The 19,256-nt window shown below is 38.6% G+C and overlaps 1 protein-coding gene across 1 annotated transcript in view; it reads left to right on the forward strand.

The window, feature by feature from the left end:
* Positions 1 to 4,165: 4,165 nt before the first annotated feature.
* LOC311209432 (transient receptor potential cation channel subfamily V member 6-like) overlaps positions 4,166 to 19,256 on the forward strand; it is a gene marked incomplete at both ends in the record, with an annotated part of 29,591 nt that continues 14,500 nt past the window's right edge. Inside the window, 3 exons of the mRNA XM_084286770.1 lie at positions 4,166 to 4,296; positions 18,162 to 18,259; positions 18,686 to 18,808. Coding sequence (XP_084142896.1) covers positions 4,166 to 4,296; positions 18,162 to 18,259; positions 18,686 to 18,808 — 352 coding nt within the window. The remainder of the gene's footprint in view (positions 4,297 to 18,161; positions 18,260 to 18,685; positions 18,809 to 19,256) is intronic.

Here is a 19,256-nt window from a genome sequence, read left to right on the forward strand (position 1 = left end):
GATGTTATTATGCAGATACATGCACTTTGTTTTGCCAGTGTTGAAACAATAAATTTTCTCTTGTGATTTTTGAAGTGGGAATTTTTTTTTAGAACAAACTTTTGTTAGAGGTAAGGTGAAAGATGTTTGTGAATTGGAACAAAAAATAGAACATTTTATTTTTAAGGTTTATGCATACTTATAAGTCAGAAAGAATATATGGAACAAGACAGAAAGAAATGTGCATTGGAAGAATAAGAGCATCTGAAATGACCTTGCACTTGTGGTTCTGAAGGTGTCCCTAAGACAGCAAACCAGACAAATATTTGTGCTGAAATTTGTCCAAGCAGAAAGTCTGGGACAAAGTTTATCTATAGACAACATGGGTTGGCTAGACCAGTCAAGACAACTTGGCTTCTCAATGTCTGTAATGTGCTCTAATCATGCTACTTAAGTTGTTTATCAGATGCTTAACATGGATTTGGGTGGCAAATATGGAAGGAAATTTCAGGTCATCATAAGCAATATAAAAGTTGATTTTTCTTTTCTTTTCTTTTCTTTTCTTTTCTTTTCTTTTCTTTTCTTTTCTTTTCTTCTCTTCTCTTCTCTTCTCTTCTCTTCTCTTCTCTTCTCTTCTCTTCTCTTCTCTTCTCTTCTCTTCTCTTCTCTTCTCTTCTCTTCTCTTCTCTTCTCTTCTCTTCTCTTCTCTTCTCTTCTCTTCCTTTCTCTTCCTTTCTCTTCCTTTCTCTTTTCTGTCACTTTAAGTTTTCCTGATACTATGTATTAATTACATGCATTTCTGTGCTTAACAGAAACATTTAAAATCTTTCCAAAAGATATAAATGAAGGATTTTACCATGTGCAGCTAATATTGTTATTCCCTTAGGATGAACAGTGTTCTTTGTTTTTATGATGCCTTTTATAATCTCTGTTTCCTAATAGTCATGGTTCACATTCTTGTGGATTTTGTGAAAGACTAGGATTAGATATATATTTGTAGTAACTTTAAAATACCACACAACTCTTATAGTTTTCCCACTCTAAGGAAACTGTAAGTGAAAACCAGAGAAAGAGAAAAAAGAACACACACCTATCCTGATTTATCACCAGACAAACACAATGTATTAAATCCTACATATCTTCAGCACTCAAAATTTCCAGGAGGTTTAACAGGAGTTTTGTGAGAACATGGAATATAAGGGTCAAGGCCATTCTGAAGGAAAGGAATCCATGCCATGTACTCTGCAAATCATGCCAGTCTCTACATTAGTGCTGAAATTACTTTTATAATAGGCTAGGTAATAGACACTTTGATTTATATCTTAAACAAACAAGGAACTGAAGAGGTGTGCAGAACAGAGGAAAAAAATGGAGACTATGTAGAAATTATTCCTGTAGTCTTTTCAGGCATGCTGATAGAAAAGGCTAACTTTAGATCTATGGTCACCAGAAATCAGTTCATTCGTATTTGGCTATTCAGATTTATGCTGTCATTGTTGAAAATATAGTATGATCTAAAAACAAAAAAAGCATGAAGCAGTGCTTGTGGCAACATGACAATACCCAGTGGTCAAAGCAAGGTTCTTGTTTTCTTGTATTTGTAGCAAGTATGTTAGAAAATGGGAGTTCCCTGGATGTGGTTAAAGTATTTCCATGTATTGGCTTACTTAAATAGTCTATAGCTCTAGAAAAGATAACACATGCTAACCATGCCATATGTAATTCTGACATATCCCCTAGAACCACAGAGTGTCTGAACTGTACAGAACCAGCATTGTTTCATTGTTGCTACTTTGTTCCTAATTTTGTGTGTTTAGACACTGTGGTGTAAGAAACACATTTATTTAGATTGTGTTTGCATTTGTGTGTGTTTGTGTTTTTTCATGCTTACTTGCTACTCATGGCCTATAGAAAAGCAGAGAAAGTGTATATATGAGATTTTCACATCAACTCGCATATTCTTTTGGTAGGGCTAAGCTGAAATCAGGACATTCCAGTAATCAGAAGTATCAAACAGGAACAGTTCAAGTCAGAATCAAGAGAAGTCAAGACACTAGGAAAAGGCATGACAGACATCCAGGATAAAGACCCATTTTGCAGTTGGAGCTGGAAGCAAGGAACACCTATAGAACAATGTAGAGCTAGAATGATGTCAGGAGCTAAAGGGAGACCTTGAGAATTAGAGTCACAGTATGACTCAGGAGCAATGGAAAGGAATACCAAGAGTTATAACCTAGCTCTTGGTTTGAGAAACCATGTAGACAAAAACTGTATAGGCTTATACAGACCCATACAGTGGTATGGGAAACCACATACACAAAAAATGTACAGACTTGTAATACACCCCTCAAATACTACACCTTATCAGGTCCCTAGTTTTTATTTATTAAAAAATAATAATAAAAAAAAAAATTACAGCTTAGCAGTACTTAAGAGGTATGGCCATGACCTACTAGAAAGTCTTAGGCCCAGTATTCTTCCATATTTCAGCTATCTTCCAGCTCTGCATTCTCCTAACTTTGGAAATGACTTGTATCATGAATTATAAAAAGCACTATTTTGCGGTATTAAGATTTTGTATTCATATTGGTGGGTAAAAGAGAACTGTTGAGTCAGATTTACAACAGCCTGAAGCATGTGAGCTGTAATGAGCTCTGCCTCTCCCCTATCATGACAACTTAGGGAGTCCACCAGAGACACTGGTTTGCAATTGTTTGAATTACATTGACTGCTGCAACTGTTACCTTCATGACTAGTTGAGATCTGTGTTCTCTACTGGCTAGATGAACGTTATTTACATCTTTTATCTTAGAGAAGCTATCTAGGTGACAGCAGTACTGCTGGCCACAAGAGGGAATAATGTGTGACTGCTTGCCTGCCCTGCTTATAGCAGTCTTCCAGGGTTTTTACCCTGCAAGGAGAGACAATAGAAAATGTTCTGTGCTTGGGAGAACAACCCAGGAAAATAGAGATTGTGTTTGTTTTACCACAGCACTTAACTTAGTTATTCAGTATCTAAATATCTTGCTCAACTTTGAGTGGAGTTGCTCCCTGCCCACACCCCCCTCCTGTAGTTTGCTCCCTCCCCCCCCCCAATGCCAAGAATGCTAGAAGGGTTGTATTAGTGATATTGTTTAAAAAACAAAGTAACAAAAAACATTTTGCTTACAACATCTGGCTGGTATTGTGCTTTGACCTCTTGATATAGCAAGGAATTCATTTTTCCCATAATGACAATTTAACCTGACACATTCTCCTAAAACTGGATAATTCAATGAATCTTACATTTTTGGATGAAATTCCTCAAGTTTGCATTGAAGCATTGTTCTTTTTCATTGTGGTGACTTCTGTTTCTACAAACAAGATATATCATGAGCTTGCAAAAGTTTAGATGTGAAATCTGGCATGGTAATAAATAAACCAAGAGTTCTGAAGAGATGACTGTTTCTCCTCGAATAATAGCATGGCGAAACAATGAGAGATTGTAGAAAATCAAAGGAAAATGAAATATGAAACATTTATACATTAATCTATATAAACTGTCCTTCCAACTTGTGAAGTGATGTGATTTTGTTTGACACAGAGAAGGTGGAGTCTGTAATGACTATGTCTTTAATGGGATTTGCAGACAGCTGGGATGAGAGGTGTGTCCTCCTCTATACCGCCTTCCCAGTACACAGTATCTTTTAGGGCAGGTTCCCACATGTTCACTCGGCTAAAAGGTGTTTTGCCTTACACGTTTAGCTGTTTATTTTGAGATTGCTTTCCAGAGGAATTCAGAGGTACATAAGGAGAGTGATTACTTCTGAATTCTTGCCTTTGGAAAAAAAATAATAGTAGAAGCATGGGACTTCAATGCTATACTGATTTCCTCAGTGCTGTGTAGGGTCTTTGTGAGGTGTAGGCTGCTGGTGAGCTATTACTAAATCAGACACACCTTTGGGTTGGGCTATTTTGGAAACTAAATACTTGATCAGGCTTGAGGTCTGGTCTGCTAGGGAGAAGTGATTTTATTTTGTGTTTTTACATGTACTTTGATGAGCCGATGCAGTTGAAGGACAGTGTCCTCTGTGTAACAGATCAAAGGCAGACAAGTGGTGCCCTGTAGGAAGCCTCACCTGACTGTTTTCATAGTGAGGATTGCTGGCTTTCAGACAACTAGGCAAGAAAGAAAAAGTGACATCCAATGGGGGTACCTTTATTTGGTGATAGCAAGCCCTTCTATTACCGGATCTGGAATGGACTAAGTCAGAAGCTGCAAGGCAAAAAATCCTGGGATAAACATCTGGATGAAATCTACTTACTCCAGCAGAAAAGGTACAGTGTATTGTAGCATTCTCACCTTCCCTTTCTTCTGCTGCTCTCTCCCTGTAGCTCATTCTTACTCTCTTCCCTTAGGCATTTCTGCCAGTAAATAAGCTTTAAAAAACCTTGGAGCACTGTTCTTTATCAGACTTCTTCTTTCAAAGTGGAATGTTTCTGGAGTTCCAATCTTATCTGCTTTCACAAGTGGATTTACTAGATCTCCATTGAATTACCCTGAGTGCAGGGCTTCACCCACAAATTAATAACATGTGTTTTTTACTTTCCTTCTTCACTGGTAAAGCTCACATGCAGTGTTTTTTGTTTTGTTTTGCTTTAACTGAGAGTGTGTGTGGCATTTATACTTCAGTCAGCTTTGTTTGAAATTATGGCTTTTTGCAGGGATTCTGCTTTCTGTCTCTCTGAAGGTTGCCCTTACTGTTTGATAGAATGGGTGCAATATTGTTCCACAATCTGATGGTCATTCAGTTCCTCAGTTTGACTGCTATTTCTCATTCCTTCAACCAGGTGTCATTACCTACATCTCACAGAGAGAATTCTCTTAGACTGTACGGTTATCAAGAAGATTGCTTGTGTTTTCACATGTAAATACTGGATCAAGGCTGTTTGTTACTGTTGTGTAAGGTTGCTCCCTCCACAGGCAGGGATGCAGGAGCATTCACAGAAATCCTGCTGTATCTGTTTTTTGTTGTTCCTTGTTATTTCTGCATGCACAAAATCTGCAGTATTCAAACAACAAAAATTGCTTCCAGTCTTTTGTTTTTCTTTCCCCTGAAACTTAGAAAAATGAGCTCAAGAGACAGAGTTCTATCTGTGTGTATGCATGTATGCACATATGTATACACACACACATGCATAGAAATAAGTAGGCTAATTTTATTACAGCAATAGCTGTACCTATCTGTCTTTAGGGAAAGAAATTCCACATCATCATTTAACTTCTGACAAAATAACAAAGGCCTGTGATGTTTTATTTCAAAGCAGTGAGACATAAATACACTTAAAATGGAAGGGAGGGTGGGAACAATATTTTCTCCATAGAACTCTGAAGTGTTTAACTTTGTATACATTTATGAATAACATCATAAGTAACTGAAAAATACATTCTCAGACTCTGTAATCTCCAAGTGAACAGATACGAGATAAAAGTCTAAAGACATTAATATTTTTATATTTATAACATTATCTTCACAATTTTATATCACAGAGATGTGGAAGAGACCTCTGGAGGTTTCTAATCTAACTACCTACTCAAAGCTGGTTTATTGCCAACACTAAATCGCACCACTTTGGCTTTGTGTGTGTCTTGAAAGCCTTCCAGGACAGAGATTTTTTAGGAATCTGTTAAAGTGTTGTAGTATTCTGTCTGCTAAAGGGTTTCTTTGTTTGTTTCTTTGTTTGTTTGGTTTTTGTTTATTTGTTTTTTCTTCCTAGTGTTCAGTCTGAACTTCTGAAATCATCATTTGATGTTGTAGCCAAACCAAATGGTTTACCAATTAGCTATTACCAAGAAGGGTTTGGCCCCTTCCTCTTTGTCACTCCTATTCACGTAGGCTGATATTGGATTGCCATTCAACCTTCTCTTTGCCTAACAAGCCCAGCTCCCTCAACCTTTTCTCATAAGTTGTATGCTGCAGGCCCATGAATATCTTGTGCATTGCTTCTGACGGCGAAAAACAGAAAAATCATAAATTTCTTATCAATTATTATGGTGAAACCCCAGTGGTCCCCAAAACAACATTTATGTGTTTCTTTCTAAAAATCTATGTAAAAACACGTGTACTTCATATGATTTCACTGTCCATGAAATGAGGCTTGCATGGAAACACATTTTTTCCCTCCAATTTTAGGTGTATGTGTTTCCCAAAAGTAACATGGTGCCAATATGTGATTTTTTTTTTTTTTTTTTTTTTTTTCCTTAGGAGGGACAGGACAATTTCTTCCCCCTGTCTTACTCTTTCCTTTCTATATTTCTGTTTCATCCTAGGCAGCCATGTTTTTGTCCCCTGAGATACTCAGATTTTGAGAAAGCAAAAAGGAGCATTTTGCAAAGGACTAGAATCACTTTTATTGCTTTCGTATTCTTAATTATGTACAGGTAGAAAGACACAAAAAGAAAACTTCCTGTAGTGATTTATGTATGGATCTACTCATAGAAAACCTCTGTTTATATGGAAACACTGCTGTAAACAAAGACTGTTTTTACTTCATCTTGTCATTTTCTTCTGGGGAACTGCAGTGTTGTGACATCAGCTTGAATTCATCTAAATGTTAATGGCACTAACACAAGGAATACACACTGGAATAAGCAGCAATTACATTCCACTTTTATCATACTGAAAGCCAGTGGCAAATATGGTACTACTTTTCTACTGTGTTCTGAATTCATAATTCTGCGTGTCATGATTCTGCACTAGAAGAAGAATGCTTTTTACTGTCTCACAACTAATACTGATAAAACCTGGAAGCTAACTGTTTTGGTAGTTCTCACCTTCACTGGTGTTGCTGTTTATTCTCCTTCGTCATGTGTATTAGTTCATTGAATCTTACTGGAATTTGATCTCAGCATTATCCACAGTGAGGTATTTTTTTTTGGCTTAATCCTGCACTGTATAACATTTCCCAAAGTGACATCCAAGTTCAGGAAATGTGATACAAACTCCTTCTAATAGAGAGGACTTTAGAGGTTATTATGCCTTACTCTACTGGTCTTCTCCAATTCAAGAATCTCCTTAACAAGCTTGTAGCTCAGTGAGGCATCCTGAAGATGGAGGTCACAGCTCATATGTGTATTCTAGAATTTGGAATTAAACTATTGGATTTGAATAGCCTGGAGCATATGAACATTATGAATATTAAAACAACAAAAACAATGAAGAACCAACATGGTTCATAATCATGGATTGAATAAAGAGAGAAAAATTTTTGAAAATGCAGGCCTGATAAAGGTGAAGAGGAGTCACGCGCCTGTCACAGCTTAACACATCTCCCAGAAACTATAAGAGTCTTTGGTTGGATGGCTTTTGTTTTGTTTGTTTTTATCTGGCTTTCAGTGTAAAATGTTCTAAGTAAATATGAACAGAATCTTCCTAGCGTGTAATTTTTTAAACTCCACAGTATAAGAATTACACTGTTTATCAAAAATAATCAAGCGATAAATTAAAGCAATTGAATACATGGACCCATACTATTAAGTTTTATTTTTCTTTCTGCTATTGCCTGCCTCTGTAATTTGGATTGATATATCATCTATTTCATGTGTGTTTCCCAGCTGTTTCTCAGGGATTACTGGTATCACCTGACTTTCCTGGGATGCTGTGAGACTTAATTATTCTAATAACAATAAAACATTTAATTTGTGTGATACATTTCAACAGAATTATCAAAGCCCTTTTACACATCAATTAATTATAGAAATCTGTGCTATGAGAAACAATGTATTAAAGGAGCTTGGACCAATTCACATAACTTGCAAGGAGCTAGCTTTGCATAACTGGCAGAAGTCACTCCAACCATGCTGAAATGAAAGCTTTATAATCCCTTTAGTTGCCAAATCTTTTTGTGGTTGTTCAGTCTCACAGGTGCTTTAGTAAAGTGCTTTGACTCCTGTGAAAACAAACATGGCACAAATAAAAGTTAGGTCAGTTTAATGCTGTTGAATTGGTTTGCTTAAGAGTTGTATGGAGACACAGAAAGCCTTCATCTTCTAGACAAATCTTTGCCAGGTGGGTTGTGCATAAGAGATGTTTTTTCTTTTCTTTTTTCTTTAGTCTAAACAACATTACTGAGTTTTCAGCGCACAAATTAACATACAACTCTCCTGTCTTAAAATCCACAATGCCTGTCAATATTAATTGGTTCCTTTGCTTCAAAAGATGTCTTCACAGTGAAAAGAAGATTCCAGTTCTACCTGTAATACTGTTCAGTAACAGTTCTGAGTAGTCAAGATGCAAAGAGCAGACTGTTGAAAAAATTTTGCTTCTACATGTAAAATTAAGTCAAAGGCATGAATTTTTGTTTTTTTCTTATACTATTACACCTTCATCCTGATGGAATTTTTGAGTCTAATAATGGAAAACAAAACACTTCAATTGCGTTGGTGTAAAGGTCCTCCAGAACTCTCAATATACAAACAAGTGCGCATTTGGCATGAGTGCCTAAGATATGGCTTAGAATCATTGATTTTTGGAAGTTATTTACCTATAAAAAGAACGAATTAAAAAATAGAGAAAAGCAGTTAGACACAGGGTGAGGAACACAACTGAAATAAAAGAAAACCATTCCTGAAGAAGGTTGGAAGTTCTGATGCAGGGAGAGGTTGTGTTTCAGATAACTTTTTTTTGTTTTGTTTTGCTTTTAAAATAAATAACTTAGTGATAATAAAAAGTAACCTCTGATGAACTATTAATCCAATTCCAGCAAGAGAGTATTTTTGGGGTGCTCACAGACACAGATTTAAAAAAAAAAAAAAAAAAGAAAAAAAGAAAAAAGAAAGGTAGGAGATAGCCTTGCTGGAACTGACTGAACAAGATTGCTACTCAGTGAAGAAGACAGCTTAAATATCTGGTTTTTTTGTTTGTTTGTTTTGTTTTTTTTTTTTTTTTTTTTTTTTTTTTTTTTCTAGTGACATTACTAGTTAGTAACCCATTTCATTTATTTCTAGAGTTCTCTTTACTGACAGCAGAAAGGGCTTCAACATAGATGCACAAGAGTTTAAAATTTGCTGTCCCTGCTTCTGTATTGCTTATCCAAGCTGCTATCATCTGTCTCTTGTTCACTTTGCACTGTTACTTTATATCTCAGTCTTTAGCATCCAGTTAGATTGATCCTCTTTCTGGCAATCCACTGCTCTTGTAATGACGTGCATATATTCACAAAAACATGCAGCAGAAGGGAGTGTGAAGATGAATTTTCTTTGGCCATGCCATAATGAAGTGTTTAGTGTGGACAATCTGAACATGACAGGGGAAGTTGAAATAATATCCTGCAGATGAATTTATAGCCAAGTTACAAAGAACTGCTTTAGACTCTCTGTAGCTGACATAGGTGTAGGGATAACGCATGAAGCTAGCAGATGTCAATCTTAAAGTGTAGCATACAATAGGAAATCTCCATAATGGGAATGACTTAAGCAGTAGAATCTGAGAAGGGAAGAAAGGAGGAGAAATAAATGCTTCATTACACCTCAAGTGAGCCCAGTTTTGAAAAAGGCAGTTTCAGATTGCGGGTTTTCCAAAGAGTTCACATATTTAGTATAATTCTTTAATTTTTCAAACAATAACCCTATGAATCTAAATTCCTATTTTTACAGTAGAGATAAGATTTATGGAGTTCTTGTATTCCTCTTAAATGCAATTAGCAGGATGTACTCTAAAAGAAGTACTTAGGAAGCCATTAATCCAGAAGGATACATGTTGCCATCAGAAAGTGTTTGTGAAATCTTTAATCTCATTTAAAACTATTTTACATGACTCTCTCAGTCAGCAGATGACCTACATTCTATCTTCCCTTTGTTTCACAATGGATTTTTGGGTGTTCCTGATTTTGGCCTTACCTATATTGAAAAACAACTCACAGCTTCCTGAGCATCTCACTATCTATTAAGAAAATTGACTTATAGTAATCATAGAATACTTAGGGTTGGAAAAGACTTTTAAAGATCATTTAGCTCCATCCCACCTTCCATGGGCAGAGACATCTTCTACTAGATTAGGTTGCTCAAACCCCTATCCAACCAGACCTTGACCACTTCCAGGGATCAGGCATCCACTACTTTTCTGAACAACCTGTTCCACTGTCTCAACACCAACACTCACCAAGTGTCTCAAGACAGCTACAGCTTGGCTCAGTAAGAGGAACCTGTGTGTGCTTCCAGACAGCTACTATTGTAGCGTATAAGGCAACATCAGCACTACTTGGTGTTACATATCTGAAGTAAATGGATAAGTAAGAGCTTAGTGTCCCTTGATTCCATAGTTGATTAAAGGAATGATTTAGAACAGCAGATTCACTTAGATGTGCTGAATTATCTTCTCTCTAAATATGTGTCTAAATATGCCTCTGAATCATCTTTGAAATCTGTCTGGTGGCATAATGGTACTTTATAGAATCTAAGCATGTACTGTCAGAAACTCTGTTAAGAGACCAAGTTATTTATTTATTTATTTATTTATTTATTTCCTGCTGCTTTAACACAGAAACTAGAGTTGTAATATGTAAAATTCATGCTGTTCATAATGGATCAGGAATAAAATTGGCCAAATATGCAGAACTGCAGAACTGTTTTTTTAAGCAGTTCAATATATTCAAATGTTTGAAGGTTCTAGGTTCATTTGTATTTTTATTTTTATTTTTATTTTTTTTTAAATCGGCATCATCTATTTGTCAACATTTATATGCTCAGCACATTGCTGTAATTCATTAAACTTATTAAAAACGAGTTGACAGTTATGATAGTATGTTTTAAATGAGAGTAAAATACTTCTCCAATTAGAGGTCTGAAAACTAAATGATAGTAGAAGCATATGGTATAAACATATGTCATGGACTTTTGAGGCATCACAGGCAGTGTGCTATGACATTTACCAACAATCCTGGGTTCATCACCAGCTTGCTATTTGGCCTGTGATCTCCAATTCTCTGACCCCAGTTGGAGATCCCTACAAGTAGGGAGTTTTGACAATTTTCCCCTAGATTTCTGAAAGCTGAGTACATTGTTTATTAGGTGTCAACCTCTTAGCAGGCTTCTAATTTAACTAGTTGTTTACATGGGCTTTGGAGAGTTTTTTGAGAAAGGTGTTGTGTTTGCGTCCTCCCACATTGTCTCTTGCCCAATCTTTCCTCCTCTCTGAGGTCATTTGAGGGATAAATGCCTACCCAGTAAAGCATCAACAAATTAATTGTAGTGTTGTTTATACTATGGAAAACCCCACCTTCTTCCCACTTCCTGCCTCTGAAAGTTAAGTTCTCCAGGAAAACAGTCTTCCTCAACCAAAATACTGGCAGAGGTGACGAGTTTGCTTTAGTGACATTGAAATTTATAACATTTGCTCAAAGTGCTACTTTATTTTGTCCCTATTTGCCTGATCCTGGATGTCATGTTCTCGTCATATAATTAGCAGCTAACGCAACTAACGCATGAGTAAGCTAAATAAGTAATACTTCTCAGAGCAGCAAGGCCAAGAATTTGAAGGACACCAAAAAAATATGTCAGAATGACTCCATGGTTTGTTCAGTTTGGTTCTTTATATTCTGAAATTCTTAACTTCTATTCTTTAGAAGTTAAGAATTCTTCTATTCTATTTCTTCTTAACTTCTACTGTTTTTCTAGCCTAGTTTCTACTGATTTAGAAAATAGGATGCTATTGGTAATAGGAAATGTTACTTTTATTGTATTTTATTGAATTTGTTCTGACTTTACCTATAGCCTGTACCCATTAGTTCACAGTTATTCATATGATTCCTATTTATCTGTGGATTTCTGATACTTCTTTTTGTTTTGCTTTTGTCTCAGTGTTTCAGTCTCCTTCTGCTGTAAAGCTGTGCTGAATTCAAATATTTCAGGTGGATTAAATTCAGAAAAAACTGCATATCAAAGAATTATTTCTGCTTCAAGAGTCTATAGTATTGCATTTAAAAGAATAATCTAAAGCAAGAAATATATATCCATAAGCCACAGAATTTATGTTGCTTGTTTTTCTATGACTTTGTTATTAAATTATCCTAATAAGCACAAGTTCTGATAAAACATCTTATGCCATAGGCCTCTCTCTCTCTCTCTGATGTGGGCTTTCTTGTGGCTTACAATAGAGTTATATTCATAATGTATTCTAATGTCAGTGTAATCAACTAAAGCAAAACGCATATTGTATTTGCTCTGTAAACTACATGTCCATAAACTACAGCTAAGTAATACCAGAATGCAAAGAAGAAATCAGTGGCATCACAAGGAGAAAGCATTGAATATTTCTTCAAGTTTATGGGTTTATGGTTTGACCAATGTAGTTGTCCCACCTTTTTTTTTATTATTATTTTATTATTATTATTTTTTTTTCACGTGTGTGTCCTAGTATGTAGTCCGCTGTAGGTTGTTATTATACTGTGGTAAAAGAACATAATGTGGCTGGTAGGAAAAAGAGGGCTGAAGTTAGACTTATTCCACTTCACACATTACATCACCTGAGCCATGCTAGGTGATTAAGAATAAATTAAAAATCTGTACTTTGAGATAGCAGAAACAAGATCACAGAATCACAGAATTGTAGGGGTTGGAAGGGATGTCAAGAGATCATTGGGTCCAACCCCCCTGCCAAAGCAGGTTCTTTAGAGCAGGCTGGCCAGGTAGGTGTCCAGACAGGCCTTGAATATCTCCAGAGGAGACTCCACAACCTCCTTGGGCATCCTGTTCCAGTGATCCATCACCCTTACCGTGAAGAAGTTCTTTTGCATGTTGGTGCAGAACATCCTGTGCTCCATCTTGTGGCCATTGCCCCTTGCCCTGTCCCCACAGACCACTGAAAAGAGTTTGGCCAAATCCCTCTGTCTCCCACACCTCAGGTATTTAAAAACATTGATAAGATCCTCCCTCAGTTTTCTTTTCTCCAGGCTGAACAGATCCAGGTCTCTCAGCCTTTCCTCATAGGGGAGATGCTCCAGGCATCCAGGTATCATCTTTGTGGCCCTCTGCTGGACTCTTTCCAGGAGATCTCTGTCTTTCTTGTACTGGGGAGCCCAGAATTGGACACAGTACTCCAGGTGAGACCTGATCAGGGCAGAGTAGAGGGGGAGGATCACCTCCCTTGACCTGCTGGCCACGCTCCTTTTAATGCACGCCAGGATCCCATTAGCCCTCTTGGCCATGAGGGCACAGCGCTGACTCGTGGTCAAGCTGTCGTCCACCAGGACCCCCAGGTCCTTCTCTGCAGAGCTCCTCTCCAGCAGGTCATCCCCCAGCCTGTACTGATACTTCGGGTTGTTCCTTCCCAGGTGCAGGATTCTACACTTGCTCTTATTCAATCTCATTTGGTTTCTTCCTGCTCAAATATACCACGTGTTCAGTGAACAAAGAAAAGTGCAATTCAACTACTGTACTGGGTCTGGCTGGGATGTTAACTTTCCCTGCAGCAGCCCATACAGTTCTGTGCTCTGCACTTATAGCTAGAACGGCAGTGTTATCACACCAGTGTTGTGTCTGTTGCTGAGCAGTGCTGGCACAACATCAGCACTCTCTCTAACCCTCTTAGGGGGTGCACAAAAAAGTGAGAAAGGAAACATCACCAGGGCAAGATAAAAGCACAAAACTTATATCTGAACACAGATCTAAAGCTGGACTTAACCCATTTGGAGAGAGCATTCTCTTGCTATTTCATACTTAAAACTCATGAGACATAGCCTGTTTCTTTTGGATTTGGGGGTCTTTCATTCCCTTAAATCTTTAACTCTTGAACTTCAGCTGCTTAATTTTTTTTTCATTTAAAAGAAACAAAAAGAAAAATATCAAATGAATCTATCCTGGACAGCTCTTATGAATGCTCTTTGTCTTCTACGTCAGCTCTTTGTCTTCTATGACAAAGTGATGCGCTGGGTGGATGAGGGAAAGGCTGTGGATGTGGTCTACCTTGACTTCAGCAAGGCTTTTGACACCGTCTCCCACAGCATTCTCCTCAAGAAACTGGCTGCCCTAGGCTTGGACTGGCACACGCTTCGTTGGGTTAGAAACTGGCTGGATAGCCGGGCCCAAAGAGTCGTGGTGAATGGAGCCAAGTCCAGTTGGAGGCCAGTCACTAGTGGCGTCCCCCAGGGCTCGGTGCTGGGGCTGGTCCTCTTTAATATCTTCATCGATGATCTGGACGAGGGCATTGAGTGCACCCTCAGTAAGTTTGCAGATGACACCAAGCTATGCGCATGTGTCGATCTGCTTGAGGGTAGGAAAGCTCTGCAGGAGGATCTGGATAGGCTGCACCGATGGGCTGAGGGCAACTGCATGAAGTTTAACAAGGCCGAGTGCCGGGTCCTGCACCTGGGGCGCAATAACCCCAAGCAGAGCTACAGGCTGGGAGATGAGTGGTTGGAGAGCTGCCAGGCAGAGAAGGACCTGGGAGTGATGGTGGATAGTCGGCTGAATATGAGCCAGCAGTGTGCTCAGGTGGCCAAGAAGGCCAACGGCATCCTGGCTTGTATCAGAAACAGTGTGACCAGCAGGGCTAGGGAGGTTATCATCCCCCTGTACTCAGCTCTGGTGAGGCCGCACCTCGAGTACTGTGTTCAGTTTTGGGCCCCTCGCTACAAGAAGGACATCGAGGTGCTTGAGTGGGTGCAGAGAAGGGCGACGAAGCTGGTGAGGGGCCTGGAGAACAAGTCCTACGAGGAGCGGCTGAGGTAGCTGGGCTTGTTCAGCCTGGAGAAGAGGAGGCTCAGGGGCGACCTTATCACTCTCTATAGGTACCTCAAGGGAGGCTGTACTGAGGTGGGGGTTGGTCTGTTCTCCCACGTGCCTGGTGACAGGACGAGGGGGAATGGGCTTAAGTTGCGCCAGGGGAGTTTTAGGTTAGATGTTAGGAAGAACTTCTTCACTGAAAGGGTTGTGAGGCATTGGAACAGGCTGCCCAGGGAAGTGGTGGAGTCACCATCCCTGGAAGTCTTTAAAAGACGTTTAGATGTAGAGCTTAGGGATACGGTTTAGTGGGGACTGTTAGTGTTAGGTCAGAGGTTGGACTCGATGATCTTGAGGTCTCTTCCAACCTAGAAATTCTGTGATTCTGTGATTCTGTAATGAAAAGATTAATCTGAATATATTGTAGGATAGCAGAGATAATAACCCCAAATTATTAGTTCATTTGTTCTTGTGTGTGTGTGTGTGTGTTTGCGTGTGTGTAATTTTTAGTTGCAACTCATCATTTTGAAAACAGTCAAAGCTTATTTGGTCAATGACTAAGCACACATGGCAAGTAACTAGTGCAGCAACAATTTAATTAAAAACATTTTTTTCCATTCTTCTCGGAAGGCAGTAAATAAGAAAACTGTAAATAAGTTTTTATTTATGAAATATTTTGTATGATAGTTTGGCTAACTTATAGGAAGAGATGGAACCCGTTGTTCAAGTTTTCCATACCATTTTAATTTTCCCCCCTGCAAATGCCTCTCTTATTTATTATCTAGAAAACATTTGGTCTCTTTTGGTTCAGGGTTTTCCTAACTCCTCTGGGAAACTGGATGCTGTTTCTTTTTTTCCTGAAACTGAAGCAGGTCTGTGACCCAGCTCTGTCACAATGTTAACTCCTCCATCCTCCCCAGAAGAAACCAAAACCAAGACATCAGCAATAAAAGTTGTACTCAAGTACACTCAATATTGTGCCAAGGGTCTTTCTTCAAGCATCTCAAGGTTAGACTTTCCTGCTTTTTGTCCTTATACTTTGGGATAACAGGGCACATTAAAATCCTAAGTGGCAGGTTTGAAGGGTGTTCCTCATCACCTATAGAACCGGTTTATTCTTTGTAATTTAAAAGCATAAGTATGGTCTGTGTTAATGAGTGCAATAACCCCATTCAGGATCTGTGAGGCCTGAGGATGAAAGCCAGTTGCTCCATTCATATGTGTCTTAGAAGAGACTTAACAGCTCCTTCAGCTGGAGTTTGCAGATAAGTTATGCTGAATTATTCACCAATCATTCACCGTGATTATTCTTTTACTCTTTTGCTTGTTTTACAGATTTTTTTTGTACTTCATTTGCTAATTAGACATTGCCACAAAATCTGAGGCCGCTGGCCCTTCTCAGCCTGCTACCAAGGGTAGCATGGGCAAACAGGGCAACACAGGTGGTAATACGTAAAAGGAAGTGTAAATATGAGTGGCATATATGGCAGAGGACTGAGTTTGTTCAGTTTCCCAAGCAAGTGTACTCTGCAACAGCTGTATTTTATCTGTGAAGAAGCAGAATTCAGTACATCTAGAATCACGTCATGCATGAGGTTTATCTTGCCTAACTTACTTGTCTAAGCCACTATAGACTACACAGTCAGTCTCACTAACTACAGTGCATTATAGGTACACCTCTATCCACTGATTGTACTGAGTACCCAGATGACCAGCTCAGGTTGATCACCTAAGTTTTAGACAAATTAAGTAGACTGAAAGAATGCCTGTCCAAGGCATTCAAACCTGATGCACTGGACATATTTAAAAACAACAACGACAACAAAAACACATAACGTATTTACATATTTAAAATGTATTTATGATTTGGAGATGTGGTTTTCAAGTTTAAAGATTCCTGTTTTGCCATTTTTACACTAGTAGTTGAGGGCAGGTAGCTTACAGACATCATGTCAGAACAGAAGCTGAAGAAGCATTGAATATTGCAAGGGCTACACTAAATTAAAAGAGTTGATTGTCTACCGCTGTGATTTCTAGAATATTACAGAATGGTTGAGGTTGGAAAGGACCTCTGGAGGTCACCTAGTTCCAATCCCCTTGCTCAGGCAGGATCACTTATAGCAGGTTGACCAGGACCATATCCAGATAGCTTTTGATTACCCCCCAAAATGGAGATTCTACAGCCTGTCTGGGCCATCTGGGCCACCTGTGCCTGTACTCAGTTGCCCTCACAGTAAAGAACTGTTTTCCTGAAGTTCAGACAGAACCTCCTGTGTTTCAGTTTGTGTCTATGGCCTCTTGTCCTGTCACCAGGCTGCACTGAAAAGAGCCTGGCTCCCATCCTCTTTATATCCTAGCTTCAGATATTCATGCACTTTGAGAGTTCTCCTGAGCCTTCTCTTCTAGGCTAAACAGTCCTAGCTCTCTCAGCCTTTCCTCATATGAGAGATACTTCATTCCCTTAATCATGTTCATTGTCCTTTGCTGAACTCTCTCTAGGAGCTGCATATGTCCTTCATACTGAGGAGTGCAAAACTTGACACAGTACTCTAGGTGTTGCCTCACCAATACTGAATAGAGGAGGAGGAGAAGCACCTCCCTCAATCTGCTGTTTGCACCAACAGACCTACTTGAATTTTGGTGACTGTACTTGTAAATTCTTAATCAACACCAAAGGAACTACTAAAATAATCCAGTCTGGTGGAAGTGCCAAAGGCATTCTTCAACTATAAATGAATAATTTGGTCTGGAACATGTCTGATTACATGCTCTTTTCTAGAATTGGCATACATTTTAGTTCCTGTTAATTTCCTTGATTTTCTCAACATCAGAGAAAAAATAGTATAACTAAGCTTTTCAATTTTCCTCATAACTTTGTTTGATGAGTAACTATTTCAGATCTTCTTCCATGAATTATCCCGTAGGAAACCTTGTTAAGACACACAGGGAATGCTTATTTGTACTTCTTCTTTTCTATTAATTATGGGAGAAGTTCAGATGCAGATTTTTTTTAAATCATTTAAAACATTATTATTTTCAAAACTTTTATTTATTTATTTACCTACTTGTTTTTCTTCTGGGTCTTGATATAACTAGCTTACTGGCAGGAAGAGTATCATATGACCTGTCATTCCGTATCTTCTGGGCCTCAAAATGTGGGCTATATAAACCAGAAACATTTCAGACTTAGTTACGCATTTCTCCTAGCTTTCCCTCTGCTGCCACCGTATGGTTGAGCATCAGTAAGATAGGAGATAATGAACTAACTACATGCCTCCTTGCTTGCTTGTTTTACCCCTGCATTTGTTTGCTTTTGTTGGTTCCTTTTTTTTTTTTTTTTTTTTTTTAATTCAAAAATACCTCAAATGGTGCATTACTTGTCTTTTAGGGAAATTTTTGAAAGTTCATACTCTCTCAAGAAATGTTCTGTAGACAGGCACCATGTGTTTCTCTGTGTTCCTTAGCAGCCACTTTTACTTGACTGCAGGATCTGTGAGTCCCCGCTCCTCCAGGCTGCCAAGGAGAACAACATCCCAGCCATTAGGAAACTTCTCATTGATGGAACATGTGATATCTACCAGAGAGGTAATGCAATTATTTGCTCTAAATTGTTTTCTGGGGAAAGCAAGAGACTGCTACAATGAGCATAGTAGTAAGTTAGTTTGTTACAATATTTGCATTGGCAGAATCAATTGGCTTTAAATGTATGTCAGCAGCTTTGCAATAAAGTGAGTTCTCTAACTCCTGTCATCAAATCCTAAATGGTTGGTGAAGTTCAGAGTTTTACAGCTTGAACAGGCCTTTTTTTACATTTTACTTGATGTGCGAGTCTGCTGCTGCTTGCACTTATGTGGCCATTACCATGTATGATGAGGTGGCACCTGGCAGTACTCAAAGGAGAACTTAGCATTCCCGTAACTCTCCACCCCAATATTTCCATATCTTATTTTGTCCCATCTAGCTTATGTCTAAATGTCTATATGACTCATGTGCTTCCCTTACTGTTTCTAGGTGCAACAGGGGAGACTGCCCTTCATGTAGCTGCCTTGTATAATAGCGTGGAGGCTGCAGTGGCTCTAATGGAAGCAGCTCCAGAGCTTGTCAATGAGAAGATGACATCAGAGCTCTATGAAGGTAGTATCTCAAGGAATGAGAATGGGAAAAGGTTCCCTGCATGGGGAGGGAGGAAGTATTAGCTGTTTCCATTTCGGAAACTGGCTTATACCATGCTTTGTTCAATATATTACTGAAGTGTTACATTGCAAAACCAATATACAAATGATTCCTGACACTTTGTGGAAGGTGGGACTATATTAAAACTAGCATGCAAATGCACAACTCACAAACCCTTAAATACAGGTGGGTCTGTTGGCTACAATGGGATGGCAAAAATATGTAGAGTTTTGCTTTCTGCTATAGACACATCTAGTCAAGTTGGAAATTTCAGGTTGGAAATTAAGAGAAATTTCTTCTCAGAAAGAGTGGTTAGGCATTGGAACAGGTTGCCCAAGGAGCTGGTAGAGTCACCGTCCCTGGGGGTGTTTAAGGAAAGGTTGAGGCCTTTTCCCCTTGTCTTAACACT

Source organism: Netta rufina, assembly GCF_964035555.1.
Source record: "Netta rufina genome assembly, chromosome: 1".
NCBI lineage: Eukaryota > Metazoa > Chordata > Aves > Anseriformes > Anatidae > Netta > Netta rufina.